The sequence below is a fragment of the Onychomys torridus genome, chromosome 18 (genome assembly GCF_903995425.1).
Source record: "Onychomys torridus chromosome 18, mOncTor1.1, whole genome shotgun sequence".
In the NCBI taxonomy this organism is placed as follows: Eukaryota; Metazoa; Chordata; class Mammalia; order Rodentia; family Cricetidae; genus Onychomys; species Onychomys torridus.
The window spans coordinates 31,654,881-31,673,999 of record NC_050460.1 but is presented as its reverse complement, the minus strand read 5'-3'; the positions used below and the strand labels follow the sequence as shown (position 1 = coordinate 31,673,999).

The window sequence follows — 19,119 nt, the reverse complement described above, 5'->3', positions numbered from 1 at the left end:
ACTTCCTTTAATGATGAACTGTGATGTGGAAGCATATGCTGAATAAACCCTTTCCTCCCCAGGTTGCTTGGGTCATGGTGTTTCATCATAGCAATAGTAACCTAAAGTAGGACACATACTAATAGTAACATAGCTCCCTTTTTCTTTTTCTGTATTTTGTGTATTGTTTTTTAGTTCCTTTTGGAGTTGGGTTTGAAACTGGAACTTTGCATACACTGAGCACACTCTCCACCACTGAATCACATCCTTGGACCAGCCTGGGCTCCTTTACATGTGCTTAGAACATTTATATTAATTTACACTTAAGCAAAGTCATCCAGCACAAATTCTGTTTTATAGTGTGCTAAATAGCTAATGGAATCTGTTACACTCCTCTATCCAGAAACACTGGAAACACAGCCCCCAGCACTTCTGTGTTCAACATTTTGACATTGTAATGCAGCATTGCCATGTACAGAGTCCAGCTCCAGATGAGGGCACGGTCTGAAGATGGCTGGATGCAAGAGTGGCGATGGGAGGGGTCAGACGCGGGACACTTCTTAGTTTCATTTTAAGAGAGATGGACAGAGAGGAAACTTACCTTTATATGGCTTGTCCCACTCTGACAGGAGCCATCCCCGGCAGTGGGCAGTCCCAGCAGAGGATGTAAAGAGTCGGCGGGAGAAGGGAATGAGTGAGCCAGGCCATGGTGGTCGGGAGAATCTTGCAGCCTCACTGACTTGCAGCCAGAGTGTTTCTTTATACAGAATTTAGTAAGCAGGGATACATCCATGATGTTCCAAAATACATGTTTTGGGACATGTGTTTCACTTCCTCTTGCTCATCTTTTAGCCATTATTAATAAACTGTAACAGAACAGAATTATCATTTCCAATTATTTTTCCTCAAGTTTTGACATCGTTAATAAACAGAGTTATCATCCTTACTCATTAACCCTATAACCCAATATTTAAGAATCTAGAAGTATATGACAGCCTGTTCTCAGGCTGGTAGCTTTTGTGGGTACAAGGACATTAGACCAAAACAAAATCTTCAAGCCAGCCCAGGCATATTGCCATGCCCCAAGCAGTGTATTATTAACTCTTTTTTTTTTTTTTTGTATTATTAACTCTTAATGGTCAGAGTGCCCAGGCGAAGTCTCAGGCCAAAGCTGCTGCAGTGATTATTCAAATTCTGGCATAATACATTGTTTATATTTTATAGAATTTGTCTATATGTCTAATCCTGACATTCTGTTGTTCCTTGGTCATTTGACACCACAGCGGCTCTGCATGTGCTAACTTTTCTAAGAAAAGGAGGTCCTGATGTCTCATTCTTTTATCATTTATCCATTCCATACTTTGCTCATCAGTATAAGTCTCTGTGTAGGGCAGAGATACTTTAGTTAATCTAACTTTGTTACTGTATATGCCACATCATTTGTCTGAGTGTAAAAGGGCTTGTAATCTGATCTGTGGCCAACTCTAGCCCACAGAATCTTGTTGACCTTTTTAAGTTTACTTTGTTTTGATTATCTTGTTCCTGAGTAAGTACAGGGGCAGATGTTTCAAGAATGTCTCATAGCCTCATGAAGAGACCTCTGGCTTCTTTATGTGTCACAACCTCCAAGGCAGAAGGAAGACCTTCAAGTAGATAAGGACATCTCCCTAAAAGCAGGGGACTGTCTTGGGGGAAGCTTAGAAGCAGCATTCCTAGGAGAAGGCATAAATGATTCAAAAGAAGTTTTCCATCAATCCAATATTCCCAAATTGTACAAATTTTAAAAGTGCCCTGGGTTGGGGATTTAGCTCAGTGGTAGAACGCTTGCCTATCAAGCACACGTCCCTGGGTTCAATCCTCAGCTCAAGTATGCAACAGGTGGAGATGAAAACCAAAGGTGGCACGGCAGCCATCATGGGGCTCAGCTTTGCTGGATCTTTATCAAACAGCTATGCTGGCTTTATGACTTCTACCACTCCATTCAGGTAATATGGCTGTGCCAGGTTACACCCCCCCACCCCCTGTCCCAAATCACAGAGAACCTCAGTGCTCTAAATTAATGTGCTGGGCATATTGATAGCTGTCATGACAATGGCTGACCAAGACCTGTGTCTGCCTTCTGCTGCCCAGCATCCTGAGAGAGGCTAGGCGCATAGCTGTAGTCCAGAAAGAGAACCAGGATCAGATATAGTTTCTAGTGGATGCACACAACCTCTGCATCACTGTAAAGTTTAAAAAGGGAAACCAGAATTGCAGTCATCCTAAGTTAGGGGCATATATCTGTGCTAACGTAATGAAGCTTTCTGGAGAAAACACAGCAGGCCCTCAAACAAGTCAGAGAACCCTTTGCTGGACAGAGAAAAGAAAGGAGACCTGCTTGGCTCATACTGTCTGTCAGGTTAAGGTGGAAGAGGCAGCAGTGGTGGAAGGGTGTGGACTCTTGTCTCCTCATTAGCCATGAGGTTGTGTAGGGTCTTTTTTGCCCCTTGATCAGATGTGGTGCAGGAGGGAATGGGGGGATCAATGAAAACTGCCAGCAAGGTAATATCAAAAGTGGAGTTCCGCTTGTGACTACCCATGACGTCTTCTAGTTTCAGACCCCTTAGTGAGGCTATAATGAGACAGTACCTTGCTGCTTCCTAGGAACCCTGGTACTAACTGCTGTCACTACTGTGGTCTGCTCTACTATCCTCTAACGTTCATTTCACAGTACATACATCAAATTAACAGTCTGATGAAATGGACCTTCGTAGTTTGGGTTTTTTTAATTTACATGAATTAGTGTTTTGCCTGCATTTATGTATATGAACCACATATGTGCCTGGTACCTGAAGAGGTCAAGAAGGCATTGGATCCCCTGAAACTGGAGTCACAAATGATATGACCCACTATTTAAGGGTTTAGGTTCTGGAATCGGAAACCAAGTACTCTGCAAGAGGAACAAGTGCTCCTAAGCGTGTCTCCAGCCCCCAGTAGGCTTTTCTTGGCTTTCTTTTTTCAAAATAAAATGTATCTTTGATGTTTAATTTCTACTCCCTCCTATTTCCACCTCCTTTCTGGTTTCCAAATAATGCTCTGCAGCAGTCTGGGCACTGCCGACCTCCCTTCTTCCCCTCTTCCCCAAATTATTTATGCCAGTGTTCTTAAATGTTTTTGTTTCCATAACAACACCTTTCTTTCAAACATTTATTGTAAACAGTAAAAGATGTTTGGGGTAGAAACTTGGTTCACTGAATTCTTTGGTTTATATAATTATTAGGTGCAGAAAGAATTGGCTTCAAATCTTCAGTTTAAAATCATTACTGACTGGCTTTAATGTGCACATTGAATACGTCGTTGCTAGAAATAGGAGTCTTGTCAAAAGAAATCCAATGTATGAAAGGTATTTCTCCCCAGTTACCATTTGTTATTTCAGGAAAATCAGGAGCCTCCTTTCCCAAGAGTTGTTTGGTGCCTTGTAGTTTTCCACTTCTAATTCTTACTTTCCCCCAAGGTTTATGACGACATGTGCTGGTAAGAACTGTGGGGTCTGTGGTGATTGTGTGGTGCGAAGTGCTGTGCTGATTTGGACCAGCTTCCTGCTCAAGGCTGTTCGTGAGTGCTGTATTAGTGCCACTCACAAGGCTTGTCTGAGGGCATTTGGGAAGCCGTCTGTGCAGCTCCTTCCTGCTCCTGCAGTGTCATCTTACTGGGACATAGCAAATGCGCCACTGACCTCAGACTTGTAGCTTACTTTCCAAGCTACTCTCCATTTCCTAGAGGTTTCCTCCCAATTCTTTGGAGCCTTAGACTCCTCTATTAATACTCTAGAATCTGGACAGTCATTTGTTCTGGTCTTGAAGCACAAAGAATAAATGTTTGATAGCTTCAGCTGTGTTCATCTGGAAATACCTCCCAGCGTTCCCTTTGACTTCTCTGTCTGGAGCAGCCAATAATGGAAACAAATAGGACTGGCCTTGGCAAGGGGCTGGGCATCTGTTTAGTGTTATTTTTAAATTCAACTTGTCTAGCCAAGATCACTGAACATGCTGCTTGTGGTAGACAGAACTGTAAAATGATCGGCAGAATTTCAGGCTTCTGATATACCTATCTACACCTCTTAACTTTACAGTCAAATACTCATGCAAGTATTGCTGTAAGTAGGTTCTAAATCACATGGCCTTTTAAATGGAGAGCTGTCTAGGTGGGCCAGACCTATCTAGATCCAGAGCCTTCAAAGTCTGGTTTGAGAATCAGGAGCTGAATGCTGGACATTTGAACCTAGTGCAAGGTTTCTTTGCTGGTTTTAAAGTAGAGGAGCTGGATGGCAGGAGCTTTAGAGCAGCATGAGCTGTGCCAACAAATTAAATCATTAGCTGTGGGCTTTGTATTGCCTGAGAACCCAGCCTGCTAATAATTTTCAGAAGCCTTGTGAAACCCTGAGCAGGTAAACCACCCGTCTTAGAAAGTAGTACAGTGATGTGTGGCTGTTGACTTTAACCACGGAGCTTAGTAGTGGTGTAGTTTAGTGGAGGAATGTGTTGCATTTACTTTTCATGGTCCAGAGTTCTCTTGTGTCACCGAGAGCAGAGGACAGACTGGACAGGGAAGGCTCTCTCTACTTGTTGTGGTGCGGACTGCCCAGAGCTTGAGAAAATCTGTCTTATGTGAACATGCATGCCTACAGTAGCCAGCTGGTACCCCTCCTGCCATCTTCTGTCTGTCCTCATTACTCCCAATTCCCATAACCCTTCTCTCAGCAAGGGTTCATCTCTACTCAGTGGCCCAGGACCTGTCCTCCTTGATGCCTCAAGAAGAGGACAAAGCCAGGCACAGCAGAATTGTGAATCAAGCCCTCCAGCTGGTCAACCCAGGCTCCTGAACTGCCACACTTGTCTCCGTGAACCCTGTCATATAGCAAGCTATCCACAGCCCTGTTTGAAAGAGATCTGTCCATCTTATACCCTGTCTTTGTCTTTTTATCTTAGATGAGATTGGTTGTACTAAAGTTGGACAAGAACAAATGCAGGAGAAAATGACTATCATCCACTTAGCCTGCAGTCTGTTTGAATTGTAGAGTAACAACTTTTTTTTTTAAATAGAAAAAGTACACATGGTGGTCTTTCAGGATATAAGGAAAATGTGTTTATTTCTTGACACTGTTCTACTTACATGCCTATAATGCTGAGGAAAGACATCTCTTCTATACTGTACCATATTTATACAACTTCTCCTTGCTGCATTATGACCATAGTTGGAAGTTTCAGTTGGGCCTGTACCCGCTTCCTTAATTGTTCATGATCCTGTGTCCCCATCTGGGGTCCATGACCCAGTTAATACAGGGTTCTAGTCTCTACCACAGCTGAGAGGATTCAGTAGGATGGACACGCTGCAATTAAGCTACAAAATTTTTGTAGGCTTCCTCCTCGTGGCTGGGCTATAAGCTGTGAAATGATTTTAGCCTGGGTTTTGCTTCCCTGTGTAAAGCAGAGAAGCGCTTCTTTTTTGTGGGTGTCTAGACGCAGGTATTCTGTGGTCATAGCCCTCTAGTGAATGCTGATCAAACAGGGTCATCAGTCCTCAGTGAGAACCTTGGAGAGACTTTCTCTCTCCTACGATACTGCTTCTGCAAGGTTTGGTTTAGGCCTCAAGGGTACCAGAGTACATCTGACCTCATTCACAGCAAAGCTCCACAGCAGCACCCTGAAGAAATTCTCAGATGCCAGCCAAACCATTATCGGAACCTAAAAAGGCAACTGGTTAAATGTTTGTGAAAGACAGTTCAGAGTTCCTATTTCTATAATTAGAGAGCGGGAGCACACATGTGTGCGCGGTTTTTTAGTAGTATGCAAAGGACATGCTCTTACTCCAGTCCGGAATGACAGAAAATGTTGAGTTCAAAATTCAACTGTAGATTAAGCTTCAAAAAGAAGGAGTAAGAAGTATTACATTGGATTTTTATTTAGATAATACAGAATATGCTTAATTGGAAATTATGAAATGTGTTGAGCACGTGAAATTCTTGCCACCAGCTAGTAAACTTGAAGGCTGTTGCTTAAAAAACCAGTGATGAGAGGAAGAGAAGTCGGCAAGCTGTGATGAGAAAGTCGGCAAGCTAAAGGGGACACTTCCGCGTCTAGTCGGGCAACTCACTGTGCTTTATCATAGTGACGATTAGCTAAGGAGATCTCTGATATTTTATTTTAAGTGACATTTATTAGCACACTTTTCAAATCAGGTTTGTTGTGGGGGCATTGTATCGTACACAGGAATAACTAAACAAGATTCAGAGTACTTTTATTACTTTAATGTAACATGAATCTTAAAAGACCTTATTAAAAAAACAAACACAGGAGCCAGGTATTGGGGTAAATTCTGAAAGATCAGAGAGACAGAACCAGCCACAGCTAACCTCACCTCGACAACTTCTCAGCTGATCCTGTTTCCTTAGACTGGAAGCTTCTGTGTCCTCATCCAAATGGATCTCAGCTGAACTGCTACTAAAAACCCAAAAGCTTAACCAGCTCTAGTTCCTGGTTTTCTGACCCTATATACCTTTCTGCTTCTTGCCATCACTTCCTGGGATTAAAGGCATGTGTCACCATGCCTGGCTGTTTCCATTGTGGTTTTGAACTCACAGAGATCTAGATGAATCTCTGCCTCCAGAATGCTAGGATTAAAGGTGTGTGTGCGCCACCATTTTCTGGCCTCTATGTCTATCTAGCAACTGTTCTGTCCTCTGACCCCAGATAAGTTTATTAAGGTGCTCAGTATATTGGGGAACACAATATCACCACACTTTAACATTTTACTTTCTGAATGGAAAGTTTATATACAGAATATACATGATATATACATATTTTATATGTGTCATGCCATACAGCATGAAAAATAGGATGCTAGGGGTTGGGGATTTAGCTCAGTGGTAGAGCGCTTGGCTTGCAAGGCTCTGGGTTCAATCCTCAGCTCCCAGAAAGAGAGAAAGAGAGAAAGAAAGAAAAATAAGATGCTAGTGAGCACTGTGTACGCTCTGACCAATTCTATTGTCTCCCAGAATTAACAACTCTCCTGAATTTGTATGATCAGTTCTAAATTTCTTAATAAATAGTTACACTGTCTATACATAGACCACTAAGTAGTGTGTTAGTTTTTCCTGCTTCTGAACTTAATTGCCCAGTTTTTTTTTAATTTCACGATACTGCAGATGTGTGAAAAGTTGCATGAATATTCTTATATGATTTGTTAACTTTATATACCAATGTACTACATGCCACATAATATATCTGTACGGTTAGTCTAAACCACACTTTTGTTATATGTGGCTCCTAGATTCAGGCAAGATAGAAATCTGTCTCAAGTAGCCCGCTGGACAGTGAAAACTTTGTCCCTGCAGTCCAATCTTCTCTCTTCCTTCCTAGAAGAAACCAGAAGCCACTCATTGTGCTGCACTGTGCCAGGGGCGGGTTGGTGGCCTGCCAGCTTCAGCATGACTGCTTTCTGTTTTCCTAGGAAAGGCATGTGAACTAGTTTCTGGATTTCTCAGAAGAGAGTTTCTCTGTTCTGATGGTGTGGTGCCCGGCAGGCTCAGGAGGGCTGAGTCTTTCTGTGTTGCCATCTGGCTATGTGTGTCTCCCTGCTCCCACCGCCAGTTGTTGCTGTTTCCTCCCAAAAGCTGTTGCAACGCAGCCAGATACCCGTTCACTTCTATTTTGTAGAAAAAATGAATAGGATCAAAATTCAAAAAACAAAAGTTTTGAATACATGTATGAAAAAGACCCAAACCACTTGAATCGGTCTAACAAAAACTTCCTAGAAAGCAAGCTGTGGTACAAATGCTGGAAGGCAGGTGCCTTTTTAATATGGTATGTTAGATTTATTGCCCTGATTCCAAACCAGATACTGTTGGGAAAACAAACACACACTACAAACAAACATCCTTCTGAATATGGGTCCAGAAGTCCTCCACAGAGTGCTGACAAACAACTCACTAATATGTAAGAATAACCATTCACTACCAGCAAATAATACTATTCTAAGAGAGTAAAGGAATACATTAGGTCATATCAGTAATGTAGTAGAAGAAATACAGTCTACTTCCATAGTAATCATTCTCAACAAGCCACGAACAGAAGGGAATGTTCCAGCCTAATAGAGACGGCCTGTGAAACCCCAAGGTTGACATCAAGCACAATGCTGAAAGGATGAAGCTGTCCCCTGCACCAAGAGCAAGACAGGGTTCTTGTCACCCTTCTTCAGCACCTATTCATTCTGATTCGGGCAGTAAAGTCGGGGGGTCAAATGGCACTCATGGGAAAAGAAGCAAGCATCTCCACTTGCAAGTGTTCCCTGTTCTATAGATTAGATACCCACCCTAAATGTAATATATAAAATAAAGGCTACTAGAAGTAATAAGTTTAATAGGTACTGAATGCAAGACCAAAATGCAAAAATAAACAATATTTTTGTTCAGTAACAGTGTCTTTGAAAAGAGAAACAGTTTCAGCCAGATGTACATGCCTGTAACTCAGCACTCAAGTAGGGGAAGCATGAGTTCAAAGGCAGGCTGGATTAATAGAAGCCCTGCATCAAAAGATGGGGTAGGGGAAGAAGAGAAATTCCATTTATAATAGCATCGAAGGGAACAGAATTCTTAATTATAAATTTGACAAAGGCAAAAAGACTTACAGAAAACCAAAAATCATGATCAAGAGAAACTAAAGAACTAAATAAATAGGAAGCCATCTCAGAGATGTTCATGAATTAGAAGACACAAATTAAGACCACAGACTGCTAAGTTAATCTGTGGATTTAATACAGTCTTCATCAGAATTTTAACTGCCCTTTTTTAAAAATAGAAATTGATAATCTTAAAATTCACAGACGTATAAGGATTCAGAACAATCTGGTCCAAAATAATTCTTAAAGTAAACTAAAGTTGAAGAACGCACACTTTGCAATATCAGAATTTTTTTTTAATTCTATTTATTTGTGTGGGGCACACATGTGAGGTCAGAGGACAACTTAAATGTCTTGGTTCTCCCAATCCACCATGTGGGTCCTAAGGGTTGAACTCAAGTTGTCAGGCTGGGGCCTAAGGTGCCTTCACCTGCTGAGCCATTTTGCTTGCCCTCCATTTTCAAAGGCTTTCTACAATGCAAGGGTAGTTGGAACACATCCATAAGGATAAATACATAGGTAATTGCAAAGAACTTAGATTGCAGAAACTGATCCTTAAGTTTGTTGACAGTAATGCTAAGACAACCTAATAGGGGAAGCTTATTCTTTGTAACAAATGATTCTGGGACTACTTGGTGTCTATGTGCAAGAGTGAAATTCAGCCTGTACATTATACCATACAAAATTAATTCAAGAATGCATTCCAGAGCTAGATATATCATGCAACTGAATATAAATGTAATGGAGCTAAGCTATAAGCCATTAGAAGAAAACATTTTTGTATATGTCCATTATAATTATTTTTTAAGATAGAAATTCAGATGGACAATTAACAGAAGGACAAATTTATAACTTAGAATACACAATTTTTTAATTACAATTTAAAAATGTATGCTCCAATTGATAACCATCAAGAAAATAACATGACCCACACAGTGAGATAAAATAGTTACATGTCATATGTTTCATGGCTGGTCATGGCCAAATGTTAATGAAAGGGAAGTCTGATGCTCTTAGCAATACAGTGTGTCACATTAGGAAAGGAATTGCTATCTGTCAGTACACTGTATGTTACTCTATTTTATGTGTTTATGAGCTGCTATCTTATAGTCTGTGTTAAGGACAGAATGTCAATCCTTGTTCCATTTTGGTTAATTTGGGAAGGGACATGATCCCAAGATAGAAAACACAGACAGACAGACAGACAGACAGACAGACAGACACACACACACACACACACACACACACACACACACACACACACACACCTCCCTTTTGGCTGACCCATGTTCTTCAGGCCAAACTGTAGTTGAGCAAGAGTACCTTCCTAGCTTGTAACATATATACCCAAAACTTTGGAAGACATGAGAGAAAAGTTGGAAATCATAAGCCTTTCTACACTTGGTTAAGGAGTTGCTCTCTTTGCTTCAGTCTGGACAACTTTCCCATACCATAGTCTTTGATTTTCAGTTCTAGGCTGCCCTTTGCCCCTCACTTTTTCCTATATGTTAGTCCTGGCAGTCTTCTGTTCCTCTAAAGATTTCTTAGTGGAAATTATTTGTTTTTCAGTGCTTAATTTTTTAAAATTTCATACATGAGTACTGTATTTATATTATTTCCACCCTTCCTTCTCTCCTTCTCAGTTCTTTCTGTTCCTCCTCCACTCCCTCTCAAATTCATGACCTCTTTAATGATCATTGAGATACATATATCACATATGTATATATAAATACAATCTGCAAGAGTTTATTTAGTGTTGCTCATATGCTTATGTGTTTAGGAGTGACCATTTGGGATTGGATAGTGTTTCAAAGGGTTCATCCATGGAGAAAACGGATTCTCCCTCTTGGCACTCATTAATTGATATAACTCTTCTTCCAGGGGTGGGGTTTTCCCATCTATGTTGACATGCCAACTGATATATATAGTCATTGTGCTGGTTTTGTTTAGGCAGCCATATTATTGAGATTTCATCAGTGTAATGTCCCTGTCATACCTGTATAGAAGACAGTATCTCCAGCAGGTGTCCTGGACCTCTGCTTCCTCTCATCTTCCCACCCCCTCTTCTGCTGTGTCCCTTGAGCCTTCATTCATTATAGAGGTTGTTGTGTAGATGTGTCCATTAGGGTTGGGCACTCCTTGGTTAGTTGTTCTCTACATGTTGACCCATTGTGGATTTACCTCTCTCTAGCTTATAAATTTTAACATTGTTTGGGGAACATTAGTTGGGAGGAGCAAGACTAGCCTGTGTGTACTAACATGATTTATCCTCTTTAAAGGACCTACAGCCTCTAATTCATTTTCTTAAACTAGTGAAAATTATCTTTGGTTTATAAATTTTCCCAAATAATAAATTAGAGTCAGAGAACTGAATAGAGGAAAAGGTAAGGATAAAATGTCTATAATATACACTTGATGCAAATGCAAAGCACAGTTCTGGCTGTTTTTCAACTGCTTACAATTTGAGGTTTTATACACAGACATGGAATTTGAATTGTAAAACACGATTTCAAGAAGTGTGGCCTGGAAGGGTTTCATGGGGAAAGCATCTCGTGGAAGACAGTTGGATTTGAATTAGAAAACTAGAGGACAGGGCAGACTGCACAAGAACTGCGGTTACAGTCCTTCACAGCCTGATGTGTGAGAGAGAGAGAGAGAGAGAGAGAGAGAGAGAGAGAGAGAGAGAGAATGAACAGCCAGTAAACGTGTATGTGTACTCCCATGCATGCCTACTACTACTATACTGGAGGATATGGGCAATACAGAGGAAGTACGTGTCGTGTCCTCCATCTCCAAAGTGCTGGTAATCTTGTCAGAGAAATAGGACCAGTGCCAACGAGATTATTAGAGAACCCTAAAGAAAAGAATACTGTGATGCTTTAGAAGCTAGGAGGACACAGTGAGATTAGTTGCAGAAGAACCAGTTAAACTCATAATAAGATTTTGCTTTTAAGGAACCCCAAAGGGAACATTAAAATGGACTTGAGTCATTGAGTATGTATTTCATATTGTTCCCTTGAGAGGAGGCAGTTTGCTATGGGTGTTAGTTTCACGGACTAGATGCAAATTCCGGTTCAAAGAATGAATTTGGGCAAGTGTCCTCTATTAAACGAGAATAGCAGAAGTCACTAATTCATAAGATCTCTTCATACAGCCTTCCCGCTAAGTTTGTTTGTGTCTTGGAACTTGAGGAGAGGACAGGATTCACAGTTAACAGAGAGGCAGGATGGTGTTATATAGAGGAAAGATCAGACTACATTCCCAGGCTGGCTTCCTCACCAGATTGTAGCATCATTCTGCTGAAACCTGTCTCATTGAAGTGTAGCACCTTCCTGAGTGTGTAACACAGAACGACACTCGGATATTTGTTGAGTGACTACATTTATTTTACTCTTTTACTGTATTGACATAGGAATTTACCTAATAATTTTCATGTTGGACTTTTAAACAACTAATGATTATCCTAAAAGCTACAAGTATCTTTGAATTATTTCTGACAGTTTTCTTTTTACTTTTGCAGGCCAGTTGGAATGCCAAAAATGGAAAAAGTCTACTTACATAATCCTAGTTCTGAAGAGACTATTACTTTAGTATCAATATCTGCTACAACATCACATTTCCATGCATCGTTTTTTCAAAATAGGGTAAGCTTTCCCACTAAAAATTATCTCTTGTTTGCAACTGAAGCTCTGCCGCTTTATTTTGCTATAGTTAACATCTGTTTCTAGTGTTTCCCTACTTTCTTAGATGTCAGTTTGTCCCACTTCATAGTAATTATAATCTCTATCCTTAAATGTACATTGTTTTTTCTCAGCAAGTAACAGTCACTGCACTCTGAAAAATCCAGCCTCTCACCGCCATTTCTTAACAGGTCCTCAGCACCGTGCGAAAGTTCTGCTGCTGTGCAGTAAGTTAGCTGAGGCTTGGTGGCTTAAGCTAGTGCTCACTTAGGAACAGTTTGTAAGTCCAGTGAGGTGATGCTCAGTGTGCTGTAAGAATTAAGATGGCCTGGGCCCAATCCTTCCTTGCCTGGAGGTTCTGAGAGGAAGTGCACCTCCATCCTCATTCAAGTCTTGAGTGGATTAAGTCAGTTTTGGTTGCAGAATGGAAACCCCCATTTTCTTGCTCACCAGGCCCTCCCTGAGCTTTATGTTCCCATGGGCATCTGTTTCTAGTGGAGTAAACTTAGGACATTGGGTCAGGACTACCAGGATGGTCACCTGACCTGAGCTACACCTGCAAAGTCCCTTTTACAATAGACAGCCACAGTTGTCATAATTATCATAGTCACAGTCATGATTGAGTTCTGTGTACCACATGCATCTTCCAAGAATTTACTCATGATCCCTGTAGTAAAATGTGAAGTTGTTATTCAAAGAAAAGCCTTTCTGATCAAAACCACAGAAAATGGAACTGAAGTAAGTTTTTTTTTTTTGTTTTGTTTTGTTTTTAATTACAGGATACATTAAGTTTTAATGTGTAGGCTTCCAAAATAATGAATAGGAAATTCATGAAAAAGAAGAGAAAGTGAATGAATGGATTCTGATATCATCTTTCTAGAGTTTTCTTGACTGTTGAAGACTGTGACTAAGAAAATGAACCGCATGTATTCTAACATATAAGATTGTTGTCTTTTTTTTTCATTGTTGCTGCCTTTTAAGCCATGGGTGTCCGAATCAGCAACTGCAACTCTGCTGCCAGCGGTTAGGTCACAAGAGCCACAGCCTGAGGGCCTCTTTTCCCTCAGGTACCAACTCTTTCAAAGCTGTGAAGGAAACCTAACTAAACCTCTGTCCCTTTAAAGAACTAAAGACTCAAAGGTTGAGGTGGAATTCTGCTCTTCTGAGAGGCTGAATAGCAAGTAGCTCCCCTCCTCTGCTTGCTCGAGTCCTCCCAAAAGACCTTGTACTTCTCCTCACCCCACTTAAAAGCCCTTCTCCACCTGGCTCCTCCCTACCACTTCCTGTCAGCTAGTTGCTGACTCAGTCCCCTGACTGCAGGTGGATTTTATTTAATCAAATACATCTTTGCATCGTTACACAAATGTTCCAGAGCATAAACAAAAGTAACACACCTTAAAACAATATTCTACATTTCCCCCCTTTTTGTCTAAACAAAAAAATGAAAGGTTTTAACTTTAACATGAGACTGTACACAGTAAGAACAATTATCAAGTAAAGATTACATTCACAATGTAATCAATTCCAGTTCATTACTGTCTGGCAAATTAAAAGAAAATACTCCATTTTCTATGCTATCTTAATGAATCTAAAGTTTTATTCCTAATTTACTCTATGGTAACTAAGAAAAACTGCAACTATAACTAACTAGTCTTCAACTCCATCGAAGACCTCAGAAGGATAATATTATTTGAGTAAACAAAAGAATGCATTGCAAACAACTTCTGAAACTCTAGAAATGACAGAGACATCTGACTGCCTGGACAGTCACCCAAAGTTCTTCTGCAACATTGGGGAATCCATGTAGCCGGAAGTTTTCCTGTGTACCGACCAGCCCTGAGGTCCCACAGCCACTTATAAAATAATCTCTCAGAGGCTGATATTAATTACAAACTATATGGCCAATAGCTTAAGTTTCTTGCTAGCTAGCTCTGTCATCTTAAATTAACCAATTTCTATTAATCTGTGTTTTGCCACATGGTTGTGGCATTACCAGTCTACTGGCATGTTGCTCCTTGGGCGGCAGGCTGGCGTTTCTTCCACCTCTGCCTTTCTTTTCTTTCTACGTCACTCGTTTGAATTTCCTGCCTGGCTATAACCTGACTCACCATAGGCCAGAACAGCTTCTTTATTAACCAGTCATAGCAACACATATTCACAACATACAGAAAGACATCCCACACGACATCCATCTTTAGCCTACAGATTCATAGTATCTGGCAGACTTTTCAGTGAAGCAGGGAATTTGAAAGATCGTCCCGCATATATTAGCAAAGTTTGTCAGTCACTTTCCTCTTGTCCTGCAGAATGTTTGGCACTTTCTTATGTGAAGCAGGAACCCTGAAAGACCATTCCACCCTGTTTTGGCAAAGTTCAGTGGTCTCTTTCCTGTGGGTCCTGCATGCCCAGTCTGCACATCACATTGTCAGCAGTCAAAGGCTAGAGCGGTTTCTTTGCCCAGTGGCTAACTTTGCCACAATGAAAGCAAACTCCATAAGGAGTTTCTTCAATGACCATCATCTCTGAAGTAAATTGATGCTGTCAGGAGCAGATGTGTCTCATTGTCATGAAAAACCCTATGTTAACAAAACATTTTGAATGCCATATTCTGGGGGTCTTTGAAAGGTTTGGAGACCATCTATCTATCTAAAATATCTATATGATCTGGAAAGCATACCTATGTACAGTTTTGATTATTATAAATGACTAACCACTAATCTGTGTTTACTGATTGTCCTATATAGTTTATAATAGCTTTCAAAAACTAGAACTTCACCTTACATTTCCAAATGAACTGCATAGGCACAATACCTCAAACAAAAATAGAAATATACATACAATATGTTGTGACAAAAATAACCTTAAATTTTTATCTATATACAAAAATCCCCCAAACAAGAAGAGAAACACACATACACTGTTTTGGAACCAAAAAATTGCCTTAATTTTGTATCAATATACAAAAGTCCTTTAAATAAGAGTAGAAATATAGGGGCTGGAGAGATGGATCAGAGGTTAAGAGCATTGACTATTCTTCCAAAGGTCCTGAGTTCAATTCCAGCACCACATGGTGGCTCACAACCATCTATGAAGAGACCTGATGCCCTCTTCTGGCCTGCAAGCATACAAGCATACAAGCAGACAGAACACTGTATATGTAACAAGTAAAATAAATCTTTAAAAAAAAAGAGTAGAAATACATATACAATGTCACCAAATTAACCTCAAATTTCTATCAATATTCCAAAATCCATGCCAATGAAAAAATATCTGAAATCAATAGTTGTCTTTTTATCCTACAATTTTATATTACTATATTCCCCTAAATTATAACAAACATCCATAACCCACCAAATAACCAAAACCCTCCATACCCCTTCTTGGAAATGTGGGTGTCGTTTTCTCTAAACTGATTCCTGCTGTTTGTGGATGGAGTATCTTTAGGGTCCCAGAGAAAAAAATTGAGATAATGTCCAAGTCCTGGAAAGACCAGCTGTAACCTTTGTTGATAAATATCACCTGTCAAAATTCAGGAGGTCTCACATGATCAAACCTGATGCATGTTAACTCTGAAGGAATCCATAGCCTCTCATTTCCTGTGGGGACAAACTCCAAAGCATTTTTGATTTCCATTTGACAAATATTTTTTTACTTCTTTTTTAAAGTTAAGGCATTCCTAAAGTATCTAGATTGGTTCAATTTTGCAGTCCAGTTCACAATGCCATGTCAGTCAGCAGCTGTTGTTTGCGTCTCAGTAATAAAAAAATTCAAAACACATTAACATACAGGATCCAGACTCCTTGTGTATTTCCCATCTTTACATGGCTTGTTTTCTTTTTTTATTATTTTACTTCTCTCTTTAAAGACTTCATTATTGTTGAACTTTTTCTTTCTATGAATGTCCATACCCTTTTTCTTTTTTAAGCCCATGCACCTTGTAACACATACTGGAAGCTGTTGGGAGGATTTTTTTTTTCCAATCTGGACCTCTTTTACTGCATATCTTTTTAGCCTTTTTGACTGCATGAACAAACTTTAAACTACTAAGCAGCATGGACCTCTGCCTGGGGCTTTGGCGGCTGGCTCTGCCCCTTTCTTGAGTCATGAAAGTCAAGCCTAAAGTTTGCAGCCAGAGGTTTATCTGACCAGGAACTGCATTCAACCTTCCTGGAGTTCTGGAATACCGATGCTTGCACTATGGCAGGCCTTTTTTACTTAGTTTTTTGTTCCTACTTAAGGTACTAGCTGCTCAAGGGCTTGCCAGCAGGCAGAAACTCTTAAAGGAACCATATCCTTTTATTTATTTATTTTTTTTAAAGCTTTCTCAGGCACTATGGAAATTTGAGCCCCACATTGGGCACCAAAGTCTTGTTGTTTGTTTTTACTCATTTGTGGGGCCTGCCACCCAGCTCCCAAATAAATCATACATGGAGACTTATTCTTCCTTATAAATTCCTGGCCTTAGCTTGGCTTGTTTCTAGCCAGATTTTCTTAACTTAAATTATCCCTTTTGCCTTTATGCCACTGGGCTTTTCCTGTTCTCTTACTTCTATAAATCTTACTCTTACTCTGTGGTTTGTTGTATAGCTGGGTGGCTGGCCCCTAGAGTCCTCCTTCTTCTCTGGCTCCTTCTTTTTCCTCCCAGATTTCTTCTTCTATATATTCTCTCTGCCTGCCAGCCCTTTCTTTTGCCTTGATAGTGGCCATTCAGTTCTTTATTAGACCATTAGGTATTTTAGACAGGCACAGTAACACAGCTTCACCAAGTTAAACAAATGCAACATAAACAAAAGTAACACACCTTAAAATAATATTCCCCCAACATAAGATATATATAAACTACTGGTTAACTTCTTATTAGTTATTCAGCTTTTTACATTTCTCCTTTCTAAAATCCTGTTTCACTGTATGTTTTTGTTAGCAGCTTCTAGGGTTAAAAAATGACTGTGGTTTAGGTTTTCTTCTACCCCATCTTTGAAAGTATTTTCAGAATAAAGGGTTTGAATGTCAACATAGTGCTTTTGATAATAAAAGCTTAATTTCTTTTGGGTACTCATTGAAAATATCCCTTTTCTTAAAAGTATTTCTTAAATTTCCCTTGTGTTAATCTTTGTTTTTACCTGAAAGATATTTCACATTTTTTATTAATATATCAGTGGTCTCAAGACAAATAACAAAATTCTAATACTGAAGGAAACTTATGTATATAAAGTAAGAGGTAGGTCTCAAAGGGGTTTGCCTTGGTTCTGAGTAACTTACAAAAGTCATCTGTGAGTCTGCCCAGTGATTTGCCTTATACTTGGCCATAGCGAGTGGTATACACACTATAACACCTGTGTGTGTGTGTGTGTGTGTGTGTGTGTGTGTGTGTGTGTAAATAGAGCTTTCGTGTACCACTAATGTGCAGGTGTGCTAGGTTAGAAGGCAAGGAAAAATGGAAACAACCCTAAACCAGTGGCTTGATGGTGAATAATTAATCGTTTTTGACCCATTTCACTAGTTCAGGCTATTCTTTACTGTTTCTAAGTGTTTCAAGCTCACCTGGGCTGAGGGCACAGTTTGCATTCTTTCACTTCATGCCATGGAGTCTAGACCAGGAGTTGCAGCTATTGCTGGAGTAGGTAAACAGGCCAGGGGCTACGGTATTAGGAGCAGACAGTCCATCCAATGTGAGCAGCCCCAGCATGGCTTTAGTTGGCCGTCTTGTGGGAGGTCAAAGCCTTGTGCAGCTGATTTTTCAAGGCAAGTCAGAAATAAGAATCTTTATGTATCTCCAATTTTCCCACATTGGAAATGAGCTGAATTTAGAAAGACAGACAACACGGCATAAGCTTTTAACCACCAGTTTGACACTTCTGACCTAGACTCCCTCCGAAAGGACCTTTCTACTGATGAACTTTATGTAAAGAGAACAGATTGTCTGGAAATTCCTTGAAAAGATAAATGGTGTACACAGTCAGAATCCGTTCCAGGAAGTGGAGCTAAGCAGTGGCTGTCATGACACCTGTCACAGTCCAGCCGCAGATGCCTTAGGTTCAGCTTTAAGATGGCCACAAAGCCAGGCATGGTGGGGCATGCCTTTAATCCCAGCACTCAGGAGGCAGATCTGTGAGTTCGAGACCAGCCTGGTCTACAGAGTGAGTTCCAGGATAGGCTCCAAAGCTACACAGAGAAACCCTGTCTTGAAAAAAAAGAAAAGAAAAAGAAGAAGAAGATGGCCACACTGGTGCGGTCTTTTCTTTCCTCTTGTCCCTTGTGCTTTTCACCTTTTTTCTCAAGGTGATGGGGAGAGACAGGATGAAGTGACCTCATTTCCCTACCTCCTCAGTTTTATACCTATAGTAAAAGCCATTGAGGGAAACGAGAAGTGTTTCTCACACCCAGGAGTACACTCCCTCCCAGCATGGACACCCTCAGAATCCCCCATCACATCTTATTTGGGAGAAAAATGTTTCTTATAACTCATGAAGTCTTTTTTAATTACCTATACTATCTCTACATTAACCAACAAATAGAAAATAGAGAAAAAGAACAAGTTCTGTATAGCTATATTTTAATAAAATTTTTAGGCAAACGGAATTAATAAAAATAATGTTCCAGTCTATAGATAAAATACAAAAATTTTAAGCCACTTACTTTATTATACTTTAAAATAATCTAGTGGGTTGAAGGCTATTGTGAGCATTAATTATTATTTTTAATTAGGTGTAGAAACCTAAATATTCTATTTTAAGTTAAGCTCCAATATCCATGCATGTTGTTGGGAATTGGGCACATACGATGCTATATAGCACATGTGCTAGTG

General features: G+C 40.1%; 1 protein-coding gene across 1 annotated transcript in view; it reads left to right on the top strand.

Annotated features, from left to right (window-relative positions):
• The window catches only part of Tmem131 (transmembrane protein 131), a 166,096-nt gene that overhangs the window by 74,463 nt on the left and 72,514 nt on the right, over positions 1–19,119 (top strand). Inside the window, 1 exon segment of the mRNA XM_036167547.1 lies at positions 12,155–12,278. Coding sequence (XP_036023440.1) covers positions 12,155–12,278 — 124 coding nt within the window.